We start from the raw sequence: 13,444 nt of genomic DNA, 5'->3' as shown, positions 1-13,444 counted from the left end.
AACATTCAAATCTGAGGACTTTGCCTCCTCATTTCAGAGCTCCACTGCATGCCACTGACTCACACATACATTTATGATACATTCTGAATTTTCTGTCTTTTACTCACACTTATGTTGTTCCAAACCTTTATGAATTTCTTTCTTCTGCTGAATACAAAAGATATTTTTAAGAATGTTGGTAATCGAACCGTTAACAGTAGCCATTGACTTCCATGGAAGTCAATGGCTTCTGTCAACTGTCTGGTTACCAACATTCTTCAAAATATCTTCTTTTGTTCAACAGAAGAAAGAAACTCATACAGGTTTGGAACAACTTGAGGGTGAGTAAATGATGGCAGAATTTTCATTTTTGGGTGAACTATCCCTTTAATGGAACACACCAGAACCAGCTGATCAAGGTCTTTAGGATTACTGGAAGATTAAAGGCAGTTGAGTTTTATCAGTGTTGAAGCTAAACCGGCAGACAGTGACTGCATCTGAAATTGATTACTTTTTCTACTTTATAGTGGTAAAAAACTGTAGGCTATGTGACAAAAGAAGTATGTCCGAATTCACTGTACTCATAAAGAGTAGGCAAAAAGCACCTGGATGACCTACTACTTCTGGCGAGATTCTGAAGTGTGCATACGATAGACACTTTACCATCCCACGAGGCAATGTGAGAAGATTACTCATCCATGACCTAGAGTGTGACATCATATCCTGGTGCCCATATTTGTGGGGGCAAAAATAATTTTGCATACTTAAAGTCTGACGTGACTGCACCGTTACTATCACCCACATTTGAAACCGAATAAGCTAATTAACATTCACATTTGACAGAAGAAGCTTGGCAGACAACAAATAGAAGCTGTGCAGTGTATATATTATAATATATATTAAATGCAAGAAATATGGTATAGTCAAATTGAGTTTCACATAAAAAGCCCTCCTTAGTCAGCAGTGGAGCTTTTCGGCCTGCAGGGGTCCTGGAGTAGTTCTCCTCCAGACGTGGTGATCGCTTCCTCCTGGAGGAAAAGCAGACCATCAGCCAACAAAATCAACATCAGTCCTGGGACAGCTAAGCATAAGCAACACTATCAATTCTCTGCATCAAACGCACAGATGGAAGGACTGGTATGCTCGCCACGTTTTATGTTCCTCATGCCCCATGGGTTCTGCGTTCGCCCTGTGAGCTTGTTTGTCAGTCGTGCTACAACAGTTGTAGTATTCAGTATACAGAAAAAGTTCAGAAACCGCATCAATACTCCAGTCTTCAGTGTCACATGATCCTTCAGAAATCACTCTTAATATGCTGATTCGATACTCACAAAACATTTATTTTTATTATCAATGCTGAAAACAGTTGTGCTGCTTAATATTTTTGTGGAAACTGTCATACATTTTCTTTGACGAATAGAGGGTTTTGAAATAAGTCTTTACAGTTACGTTTGATTAATTGATAAATGAGTCCTTACTAGGGGTGTAACAATATACCATGGATAGTGACAATATGTATTGTGTATAGTTCACCCAAAATTAAAATTACTGTGTGAGAAAAAATTAAAATGTTCAGAGTTTTAGTGTTAGTATTACATTAAACTACTATTTATAATGTTGAATATAATGTATAATAATGCAATGGGGGAATATTTGTGGGTTATGATAATGCCAAATGTCTTATGTTACCATTAAAAAGTGGCCTACATTATTTTAAATATATCTAGCATATTCTTTCTAAAATAATTCTGTATTTTCAGCTTCAGAATCAGGAATATTTTTTTATCCAGGTGTCACCATTGTCCGGTGCATTGGGTTACCAGCAACAACTCCAAGCTTATTCATTTACACCCACAATGTAATGTCAAATGTACCATTTTAATCAACAGTAAATTTTACCATATGTTTTGGAGTATCGCAATATCGTATTGTGAGTTCAGTATCGTTATATGTATCGAATCGTGACATAAGGGCATCGTTACATGCCTAGTCCTCACTGAATAAAAGTATTAATTTCGCACTCAAACATTTTTTTTTTACTGAGCCCAAAGTTCTAAATGACAGTATATACAATAGTGTGTAAATTTTTTATTATTTTTTTTATCCAATGTTATTGTGTTTTTAGTTTTTCTTTTTCTTTTTTCTTTGTTTGACAAAATATATCTCATCAATTTTAAAAATTAATTTACTTAGGAGAAACAGTAACATTTTGGTAACCATAGTACTTTACTTTTAATGGACATACCGTGTTCGATTTCTTGCTAGCTAGCAATCTCTTAAATACCTTCCAGGACTTTATCTACTCCAGGAAAGAGGGCTTACCTTATGGAAGTCAATGAGGTCAGCTAAGGTGGCGTGACGGTTCTGGTCAACGCCTAGAAAGCTGTAATAATCACCCGAGGCGTCAATGAGGAAGTGCTTAAATCCAAAGGTGGTGCGGCAGGACAGTGTGTAGCCCCAGCTCCGTTCACTCACTCAGACCAAGAAACAGCCTTCTGCGGCATTGGTCAGCAAAGCCTCTGACTCCTGCCGTGATATTATTCCTGCAGGATATGGAGACGGGTGACAGTTAAAAAGACAGATGGAGAGCCAGAGAAGAGACGAGGCAGAGTGACAGACAGGAGGAGGCAGATATGGAGAGATATTGAGTGAGAGTGCAGCTGGAAGTGCAGGTGTGCTCTGATCTTGGAGTAACGCTAGCAGTGTTCTCGTGTTTCCTGGTCAAATAGTGTCATTCAGATGGTCGTTAATCTTATCATTGTCCAATCAGAGGCCACACTGTGGCTCCACTCATCCTGACACAAGCTTTGTATTATTGAGTCTTTCTGTCTGCCTCTTCCCTCCTCTCTCTGTCTCTTTCATTATTATTTTCTCGATTTAATCGATGTTTACTTAAGTGCAACCATTGAACTTCTGCTCGTTCCCACTAAACTGTAGCTAAATTGTGAGTCCATTTCTAAAAGACTCCTGTCAACGTTGCCCCAATGCATTTGAACACTGTGGAGTGCAGCGCCAGCGTACCCTAGCGCCGGTCAAGCGTTTTAATGTGACTCTTAAAGTTCAAACAATTTCAACTCTAACTTCAAATGACCCCGTTTGCCACTGACCTTTTGAAGTGCAGTCTATGGTCAACAGACAGTTCTCACAATGTGTCTATTTTCGCAAGCTTTTGCTTGCTTTGCACGTTCGCTTGTAATTTCTTATAGGCCTACATGATTTTGTGTCTTGTACGTTTTCATCTATCTATCCATTACTGTTCAAAAGTTTGGGGTCTGTAAGGTTTTTTAATATTTTTAAAAGAGGTTTAGTTTACCATTAGGTCTCTTATGCTCACATAGGCTGCATTTATTTGATAAAAAAAATACAGTAGGCTAATATTTGAAATATTATTACAATTGAACGTAACTGTTTATATTTTTATATATGTCATAAAATGAAATTTATTCCAATAGCAAAGCTGAAATTTCAGCTGCCGTTACTCCATTATTCAGTGTCACATGATCCTTCAGAAATCATTCCAATATGCTGATTTTCTACTCAAGATAAAAAAATGGAGGGGATAAATGTTTATCATGGCCACGAATTAACAATTAGTTCCCACAACTTACTAATATGCCAGCATGTTTTACTAAATCGTCCCCTCGTTTTAAGTAAATTGTGCGTACTGTTTAATAATTTCTTCCCTCCTTTTACTAAATCACAGCCACGTTGTAATAATTCATTCCCTTTGTTTGTTCAATCAAAATGAGGGAACTAATTAGTTCAACGTTTACAAAAACAAGGGAATGAATTAAGTTGTGACCTGTGAGAGCGAATTCTAGTTAAAGAGCATATTGCAGGTAAAAAAAAATATCAAAATGAATATATAACCTTGTATGAAAATACCATATGAAAAGTTAATGCAGGATTTAAAATGTTTTAAAACGAAATGAGGGCACCAATTTAGTAGATAAGTGAGCGTTTCTTTGACTGCTCGTAAAAAAAACTTTTTTTTCAACATCGCGCCATTTTATATGCCCTTTAACTGTCTCGTGAAATCGCCCTTCTTTTAAATGTTGTGTGGAGGTCAAAGTGCTGGAGGATTCTTGTGCTGAAGCCCTGATGTAAGATGTGAAAAGTCCTTAAGAGTGTTTTAGCTGTCTTTACCGTGGAACTAGGGGGCGATGATGCTGCTGCTTCGCTCATAACCTGCTCGTCTCGGTCTCTGCTCCTCTTTAAACCAGCGAATGATGGATTCTCGAGAGTTTGGCCTAGGTGGACGATTCCAAACTGGGCTGAAAGGCATTGAAAACAGTTTTATGATGTGTGGTTGGCCGTCAAATGTTTCAGTGGTTGTTTCACTTAATTTTGGCATACAGACTAGAGTATGTGAGTGGTATGTTTAGTCTAAAATGTAAGCAATTTTGTATACAATATCACACTCAACACAAATACATAAGGTATGGTTGGGATCAATTGTCATTGATTTGATTATTGAATTTACCATTCAGTGAGTGACCGTGTGACTGGATTGCTGTAACAACGGTGTTGTCTGCGCCTGTAATGACCTGAAGTGAGTTGGCCAGCACTTGTGGCAGGTGAATGGCTGGCCTCAGCTGGAGGGGTCGGATGTTCAATGACCGTGCAATGCTGTCGGTGGTGACCCGATCCGTTCGGGTGCGTCTCATGGAACAGGCCACTGAGTCCAGCCACCAGGCCATTCTCGATAGCCCGCAGAGACTGGCGCTTGTATTCATCACTAGCCCGTCGTGCCTTGCACTTCATCTCCTCATCCGCCGCCTTGGAGCGTTGCACTGTGGGAAGTGGAGAGAAATTTGAATAGAAATAAGCTACTTTCTATTAGGGCAGCCAAAGTTCCCATTCCATTTGTTCTCTCACATTGTTCATGCCATTCTTTGTCATCTCTCTCACTCCTCTTTTCCTCTTGCTTCAGAGAGATGTACAGCTCCTTTGCTCTCCTCTCCTGAGTTTGGCGGATTTCTTCCTCGCCTCTCTGTCTCTCTTCCTCCTCATATTTCTGAGAGAAAAGGAGAAAGAATCAGCCCCTTGCTAACACAAAGGCACAGAAGTTTGGCCGCAGCTTGCTTTAGTTTTTTTCATTTTCGGTGCCATTAAGCTGGGAATATAAATGATTAATTCGGTGGACAATGTCATTAACCCAAACATCAGTGCTTTCAACTCTATTATAGATCAGGCGAACAAATGTTGGCCTTGTGTCTCAGAGATCACTATCTACATTCTGAGAGGTTGCCAACTTTTAAATAATTCATTCTCAGGACATGGAACACATAGCAATTAAGCCTAATTAACCTCAGTCTCTATTGTAAGACCATAATTAAAGGCCTGGTTGAAGAATAAATGCAAGGACCCTTAACTATTGGATCTTTTGTCTCAACTAAGCCATCGAGATCAAGATTTGTATGCTATTTTGGGGGGGGTCATAAATGTATTATAAAGTATGTATGTGTGAGTCAGTGGCATGCTGTGGTGTTCTTAAAGGAGGAGGCAAAACATTTTTTAATGTAAATTCATGTCTTAGTTATACTCCATGTTGACATTTTCCTGGTTAAACATTATTTACACTATAAAAAAATAATTATATTTTGTATTTTTACATTAACCATGTAATTAATGTTCTGTTTATTAAAACATTAACTTAGTGTTTTAAGAATTTTCACGTTTATTTCAAACTAATAACTAAGAACGCAATGCAGTAACGAATTTAGTTTATTTTTGAACTGATGTTCAGCTGTTATTTTCATTCAGGGGAGGCAAGAGAGATGTGGGTTTTGCTGTGGGACAGTGTCTTACTTTAGACGATTCAAATATTTGTGTTTTACTTTTGTATTGTGAATTGTTTTTTTTTCATCCAGTTGTTTTGAGGAGGCACTGCCTCCCGTGTTTCCTCGGAGGAAACGCCTCTGGTGTGACTGTGTGTTTGTTTTTTTATCTTTAAAATCTAAGAGGACATGAGGCATGAAGCTTTATTCAATGGTTTGTTTAGAACTGTGTCCCCCTTTCAAAAGTTGCATAAGATATTCTGTGGTTTTGTCATATATATTTGCAGGAACATATTCCAGCCAAACCCACCTTCAGTTCCTCTCTAATGCGATCTTCCTCTTCTTCCTGCTTGGCTGCCTTTCTGTCATCTGTCTCCTCCTTCCATTTTTCTGCCACGAAGCGAGCCTTCTCCTTCGCCATGGCATCTCGAAACTTCTTTTCAATCTCTGCCTCCTTCACACGCCTCAGGAAATTCAGCAGAGCTTGAGTGATGCACTTTCTATCCCCCTGTACTTCTATCATTATCACCCTCCACCCCCCTCTCATATTTTAGCTGAATCACATCTGTCAATCTTCACCCACCCTCAGTGTCCCACTGCACCCGTCCCTTGACCCCTGTCCCATTGTTTTCTCACCGGAGCTCCAGTGCCTCTCACTGGGCCTGCTTCCTGGCTCTCTCCTCCATCAGCTCTTCCACAATGTCTTCAAAGGGCTTGTCCCCCGGGGCCTCCCCCATAACCCATACCCATACCTGTCCATTTGATCCCAGAAGCCACTGAATGCCTCTGCGGTCGCCTGAGAAAAGACACCACACGGAAAACAGTGAAATGATAGCTTGAGGAAACACACTTTCCAGACCCATCAGACCGAATTCAGATAAGATAAAGAAAAAATAACTCCGACGGCACTACAAAGCTGGAAGAGATTATCCTACTGGGATATTTTGTTTGCTGCGGGAACATGACAACTGAACAAGATAATGGAGGAACTTTTGAACACAAGGGGACATTAGCTGTCAGTGCACTGACACAATCTTTGATGTCCTTTGATGCAATGCACTTGCTACATGATATAAACCTAATCCAGCTCATTTCCACCACTTCCTTAAAGTTGATTTTTTTTAAGATGTACTTTCTAAAGTACTTTCTCCAATCCCCTTTAATATTTAGAGGCATAAGCAAGTAGACTGATTTCCCCAAAAGGTGTTTACACTATATGGCTCTGTTGTGCTTTTAACACAGTGCTGTTTTTTTTTAGCATCCCAACCAGCAGCAACATTAGAATAGTTCTTGCGGAGTTTGAGGCTGGATTGTTTATTTGTCAGAACAAGGGAAGATGGATAAGTGTTAAACTGTTTAAAAACCATCATTATTTTTGCAATTTCATTTGGTGATGGAGCAAAAAAATACACATTTTAACAATCTATAAATAAATAGTTTTCTATTTCTTTGTAAAACAGTTCTAGAAATAACAATAACTTATGGTGATCGATTTATTTTCTCAGAAAGAAATTAATTACTTTTATTTAGCAAGGATGCATTAAACTGGCCACAAGAGACAATATTTGCAATAGCTATAAATACTGTACAATAAAATAGAATATATATATATATTTCACAATATTACTGTATTTTTTATATAATAAATGCAGCCTTGGTGAGCATAAATATTAACCCTATGTGAAAGCAATTAAAGTCACCGACATAACATTGCAGGGGAAATTTTTGGATGTGGTCATGTCTGAATCTAGCATTGAATGATATTTTAAATGGAATTGTTTCCAAATTTTGCATTACAAATGATAACAGATAACAAATTATCAAAATACCACATAGTTCAAGACAAGAACTAATTTTCTTTTCTAGTATTTGGTTTGAAAAGAATACTTGTTATCTTTCCCTAATTAATGCCTCTTGGTTTGATAATTTATGTAATCATCAGATGCAAAGACATACATCATACAGTTTTAGATGTGGCTTAAATGACAAAATACTTAGAACCACTGTTTATTAAAAAACATGTAGACATGATCAAATAAAGGTACAAAATGGACCCTGGACTCACTCTTCTTTAGAGCTTTGCTAGTGTCTCTTCCCTCCCTCTCGTTCCAGCGCAGCACCTGCTCCTCCTGAATCTTATAGAGGATCTGCTTCTGCTCTTCGTTGAGTTCAGCCAACAGGTCGGGCTCTATATACATATCCTGAAGAATCTGCTGCATCATCCTGACGGATTGCCAAGTATATGTTCTTCTCAAAATCGTTTGACCTTAGTCTCTAGTCACTGCAGACTGTAAGTCCAAGTGTCTGTCTGTCTCTAAGGATCAGTCTTCAATGCCCGAGGAAGGCCTAGGGTTTGTCCAGTGTAATGTACAGCTGATCTAAATCTCTTCTTGAGTGTGGCATTACTACTGTAAGACTTTCTTTCCTTTCACCCTCCTTTTTATATACCTCTCTGTTCGCCAACTGTTGATCACAAATGGATCCCTTCCTTTAATCTTGACCCGAGTATGGTCTCTGTCTCTCCACTACTCACATCCTGCAATGGTGTTTTGTTCTTGCGTTTAGATCCTTTATGGGGTTTAATTTCACCCTCTCCGCCCTCTATCTGTCTCCTGCTGTGACTCTGCAGGCCAGGTGTGTCTGACACTACTACATATGTGTGACAGTTCTACATGTTTTTTTTTCAGTTAGTTTTGAGGTTAAGCTATAACTGCGTATGTGATTTTAGATGATTTGCCTCATTTAAAAATAGTTTTCTCTTAGGCTACACGTCTGTCACAGTAATTACTTCAAATGTCAGATTGATTTCAGTAATTTGCAAACAGTTACTCAGCGAGGTTAAATTCTGAAACAGACATTCTATTACGAGAGAAAAATGTGTAACTAATTATGATTGTGACATGAAAATTTGAGATTAATTGGTATACACAGTAGTATTTATGTACTTATGTTGCATGTTGTCTGACCTGTCCCTTTCTCCCTACCTTTTCATGGTGTAATCTTACATCTGCAACTCATATTGCAATAGCCCTGCACTAGCAGATGGCGTTGACCCACCCACGCCCCCTCTTTTAACCCTTGACATTAGTTAGTCCTTGAGAAGACAATAATGTTCTGACTTGCCTTAAAGGGACGTTGGTTCGACAAGTACAATTTACGTGGCCTCATTTTCAGTTTTAGTGGTTACATTTATTTGTTCACATGCTGTTTAATGCCATCAGTCTAATTGGCACACTTATTACTTATGTGCCCGATAAATACTGCTCTTATTGCTGAATATTATGTCAATTATTATATGTTTAAAGAGATATCGCCCATGTCGATAATAGAAATCAAGTAGGTGGATCTTGGATACTTGTGGAATAGGGTGAACCTTTATTCTGTACCTCTATCAAATTATTATTTTTAATTACATGAATGGGTTTTTAAACAACCACTTAGGGGCTGTTTATGACACCATTTTCAACTAAAAGCTTAAGACTTTTTATGCGTTTTGGCCGTTCATTTACATGACAACGGCGTTTTGGGTGCCTGAAAGTGCAAGTTTTTGAAAACGGATTTCAATGTGCAAGTTTTTAAACACGGTCTCTGTGTAAACAACAAAAACTCGAATCTGTTAAAACGATGATGGCAGGCACATGCATATTACGTGTTCAATATCGCCCTCTAATGGCCTGGCAGCCGAATACAGCGTTTTTTGTCGTTTTCGCGGATCCGTGTGAATGGGGATCTTTTTGTCAATGGTGTTGTCTGTATGCGGAAAACTCAAAGGAAAAACTTTTTTTAAGCATAAAAAACTCAGTTTTAAGCATATTGTTGTCATGCAGAGATATCCTAAGACAGGGGTGTCCAATCCTGCTCCTGGAGGGCCACTGTTCAGCAGAGTTAAGCTCCAACCCCATTTAAACACACCTTAACGAGCTAATACAGGTATTACTAGGCATTCTAAAAAGTTCCAGGCAGCTGAGTTGAGGCAAGTTGGAGTTAACCCTCTATTACATGAAATTTTTATAAAATGACCCTCCGCAAGCTCACTGTCCTCATTGTCAGAGGGAATTATCCTAACTGCTCGATCATTTTCCTTCCGCCCATATAATGTTCTTGTGTCCATTTCCTGTAAGTATCAGTAGATAGTAAAAACATTGACTATTGGTGCATTCAAGTCATGTCAGAAAGAATGTTACGAGTGGTAATTACAAAGTCATAATTACGAGTGGGAAGCCAATTTTCAAATCGGGATAAATTTATTTCTGAATGCTGACAATGTAGTTTGTATGCATTATGTGTACTGTTAATGAAGAAGAGATATAAAGTTTGCCAGAAAACCCTACTCATTTAGCCAGTTTATAAGCTGAAAGGCTTGAGTGACCAAACTACATTTCCCATCATTCTCTGTGGCAGCATAATAATAATAATAATAATAATAAACATCAACTAGACACATAATGTGCATTCTTTTTTCAATTTAAACATGTTAAAAAGTGATATTACCAATCGTTGGCACGGTGTCTCATGTGGCTTTGCTTCCTAAAAAAGGATTGCTCCACCCCCAAACAAAAGGCCACACCCACTTCAGCCCGTCATTTCTTTTAACAGACATGCCAGGTGATGTTGATGTGTGTGTGTATATATATATATATATATATATATAATATTTTATTTTTTATAAAAAAAATTAAAGGGGCGGTGTGACGTCCAAAAAGGTAGTTTGCAACACCATGCCATAGAGCGTTCTGCATCCCTCCAGGACCAATTTTGGACACGCCTAGTTTAAGACAAACCTATTAACTAGAATTAATTGAACCTAAACGCGCTACATACGAGAGAGAGCCAACAGTAGCTATGTTTCCATCACCCTGTTTTTATGCGCATTTTGAAGTATCCCATCATAAACGAGTGCTGGAAACGCCAAATAATAATAAAAAATCCCTTAATTTGCAAATAAGTTTTTACGCATGAGGTGGTTTTTGACTTAGTTAATGCGAATAAGGTGAGATGGAAACACATTTGCCAAATAAATTCTGATGTAGCGAATATAAAACCCACATGACTAATCGTCTGTTTCTGCTGATGGAGTTTTATTTACTTTAACTCCCAAGAAGGCATGTAGCCGAAACGCATTGGAGTTTTTTTAGATGGTAATTTGACCAAGCCACAATAATAAAGGATTTTTGAGTTTTATTTACTGTTGGTTTCTAGGTTACCAATACCATCATTATCCGCTCTAACAACTTGATGGAAACTCACCTAATTCACATTTGTTTTTTTTTTGTGAACATTGAAAAGATTCACTTCACGTTTGGATGGAAACCCAACTAGTGGTGTTGTTTAGGCCAGTGGTCTTCAATCCTGCTCCTGGGGACCCACTGCAGATTTGAGCTTCAACCCTAATCAAACACACCTGAAGCAGCTAATCAAGATCTTCAGAAAGGTTTGAAAAATCACAGGCATGTGTGCTGAAGCAGGTTGGAAATAAACTTTGCAGGAGATGGAGGCTGGGTCAAAAATTGCATTGGCCTACTCTTTTGAGCGGGTAGGCCTATTTTGAATAAGTATTTTGTGACCTATTTTGAATAAGTATTTTGTGACCATAGCCTACTCTTTTATGAGTACTGTGAATTCAAACATACTAATCTTATCACATAAGTTACAGTTTCTCGCCTACTATATATGCGATTTCGGATGCAGCCAGTGTCCCCAGGAGCAGGGTTGAAGACCTAGGGTTTAGGATTTAGACCACAAACGTGACTTTAAAAGCACTCTCAAGAGCCAAGCGCAGTCGCATAATAAAATTATGATATATATTTTGTAAAAACACTCATTACATATTATATATAGAAAACAGATGTTGTTATTTTGCAGGTTTATTTTATTTTTTATAACATTAGTAGGCCATCAACCTAATCTCACTAAGGAAAAGGTAACAATGTTACGAGGTGGCAATTTTGTATGAATTTGTATGTTCATTTTACAAAAATAGTAGTTTCACCTGAAGTTTATTTGCTTGAACGGATAAGAGCAGCGTTCCCAACACTGGTTCTGTATAATTGTCTTTCTGACGTCAGTATTTTCATCTCCGTGCCTCTCTTCACCTCTCGTCCCCTGCCGCTCTTTGGACGTGATTTCTACAAGGGACTTTTCATGTTCTGCATAAAACCCCCATGACCTCATAATTACTCTTCTCTCTCCTGACTATTATTCTTGTGTCACTTATTCATCCTGGTCACTATTAGCCAAAGGGAATGGAACGAGAGCAAGAGAAACAGAATAAAGAATGAGAGGAATAGAGAAAGAAAGACAATCAACATAAATGTGAGAGTAGAAGTAAATTAATGCATTTTGCAGTTATTAAACTGAAACGTTTAACATTCAAAAGTATTGAAGCAAAAATATTTTCACATGTACTGAAACCTGTCAAAGAGGCTCCTGCATTCATAGCAGAACTCTAACACAAATGCTAATTGCGCCATTGATGTAATAATCATGTCTAACAGTGAGACTCGCTATCAAATGCTGTTAATAAAAAACAAAACCCTGTCATGCCTGTCCAAAGCTCAGTGTTTACACTAACGCAGCTAATTCGTGGTGGGCGAATTTGGGCAAAAGATCGAGACTAATTATGTCATTTAGCCTTTCGCAATATGCAGCCAGCACTCTGCGTATATTTACTATCCTTTCAAACCCACCGCGGCTTTCCACTCATCCCCGTAGACTTGCGACCTGAGAGGGCCTCGCTTCCATTATGCGGAAAGCAGTGGCTTTTAAAAATTCTACTGCAGTACATAACATTATCAAAAGATGTGCACTGGATGTTCATGTCAGAGCTGCTAAATAAAACAGGAGCACTTTTCATCTTCATCTGATGATCTGTCAAGCCAAATTGGCCTTTATAGACCGTAGAGGACTGGGAGGAGCGAGGCCAATACATAACGATTATTTACTCCATCTGATCACTGCGTATCTCACATCCAGATTGATACTTGGTATGTGTTTATTAATGCGGCGCAGTCACATACGTTGCACTTGTTTGATCTTTGCTGTCATAGAGTGTTTGAATGCAGGCTTGAGCGTAAAAAATAGTCACTTGTTATAAAATGAAAGATGAAGCAGAGGAGATCTGCATTGACAGCTGTCTACCTCTAGGAACTATGGGATTGTGGGTTGCTGTGTCCAGCAGTGTCCACTAGAGGTCGCTGTTTTTAAGTGCAACCATAGTGAGGTGCTGTAACACATCCTTAGTAGTAAGCCTGTGCCCTTGCCTTCCTCTCAAAACATAATTACTGCAGCCAAAATTGGTCCAACCGGCCCGAGCCCCATCCGGTAGACTCTTCCTGTGAGTGCTAATGAGAACAGCTCAGTCGGAGCAGGAAATGATAGTGGAGGAAAATGAGAGACAATAGTGACAGACTGGTTGACATGGCATGTCAATTTGACCTGGGGATGAAACAGACAGAGAAGACAGGGAGGTAATCATCTACACATACGCAGCAGTCACACTGTGCTTGGCTTGATGCCTCTAATTCCGTATTCAGATCTCATTTACACTGCAAAGGTCACACATACATCCTTTTCTACATAATATGATGGAGACAGTAAGTGTCTGAAACTAAACCTTCCTTTCACAGTGTGTGAATCAGTTTTTTGGCGTCGCAGAAGAACCCTGCTGCTTTTCTCCTCGCTACCTT

General features: G+C 38.7%; 1 protein-coding gene across 1 annotated transcript; it reads right to left on the bottom strand.

Annotated features, from left to right (window-relative positions):
* Positions 1 to 4,124: 4,124 nt before the first annotated feature.
* On the bottom strand, positions 4,125 to 9,205 carry sh2d4bb (SH2 domain containing 4Bb). Its single transcript, XM_077200679.1, is given in 6 exon segments — positions 4,125 to 4,253; positions 4,463 to 4,772; positions 4,858 to 4,996; positions 6,070 to 6,223; positions 6,396 to 6,555; positions 7,825 to 9,205. Coding segments are annotated over 6 exon segments (1,041 nt in total). The 5' UTR covers positions 7,982 to 9,205; the 3' UTR covers positions 4,125 to 4,132.
* Between the last annotated feature and the right edge of the window lie 4,239 nt (positions 9,206 to 13,444).

Source organism: Siphateles boraxobius, unplaced genomic scaffold (genome assembly GCF_051911475.1).
Source record: "Siphateles boraxobius isolate OS27281-9 unplaced genomic scaffold, OSU_SipBor_1 46, whole genome shotgun sequence".
NCBI lineage: Eukaryota > Metazoa > Chordata > Actinopteri > Cypriniformes > Leuciscidae > Siphateles > Siphateles boraxobius.
This window is presented reverse-complemented; position numbering and strand designations above follow the sequence as displayed.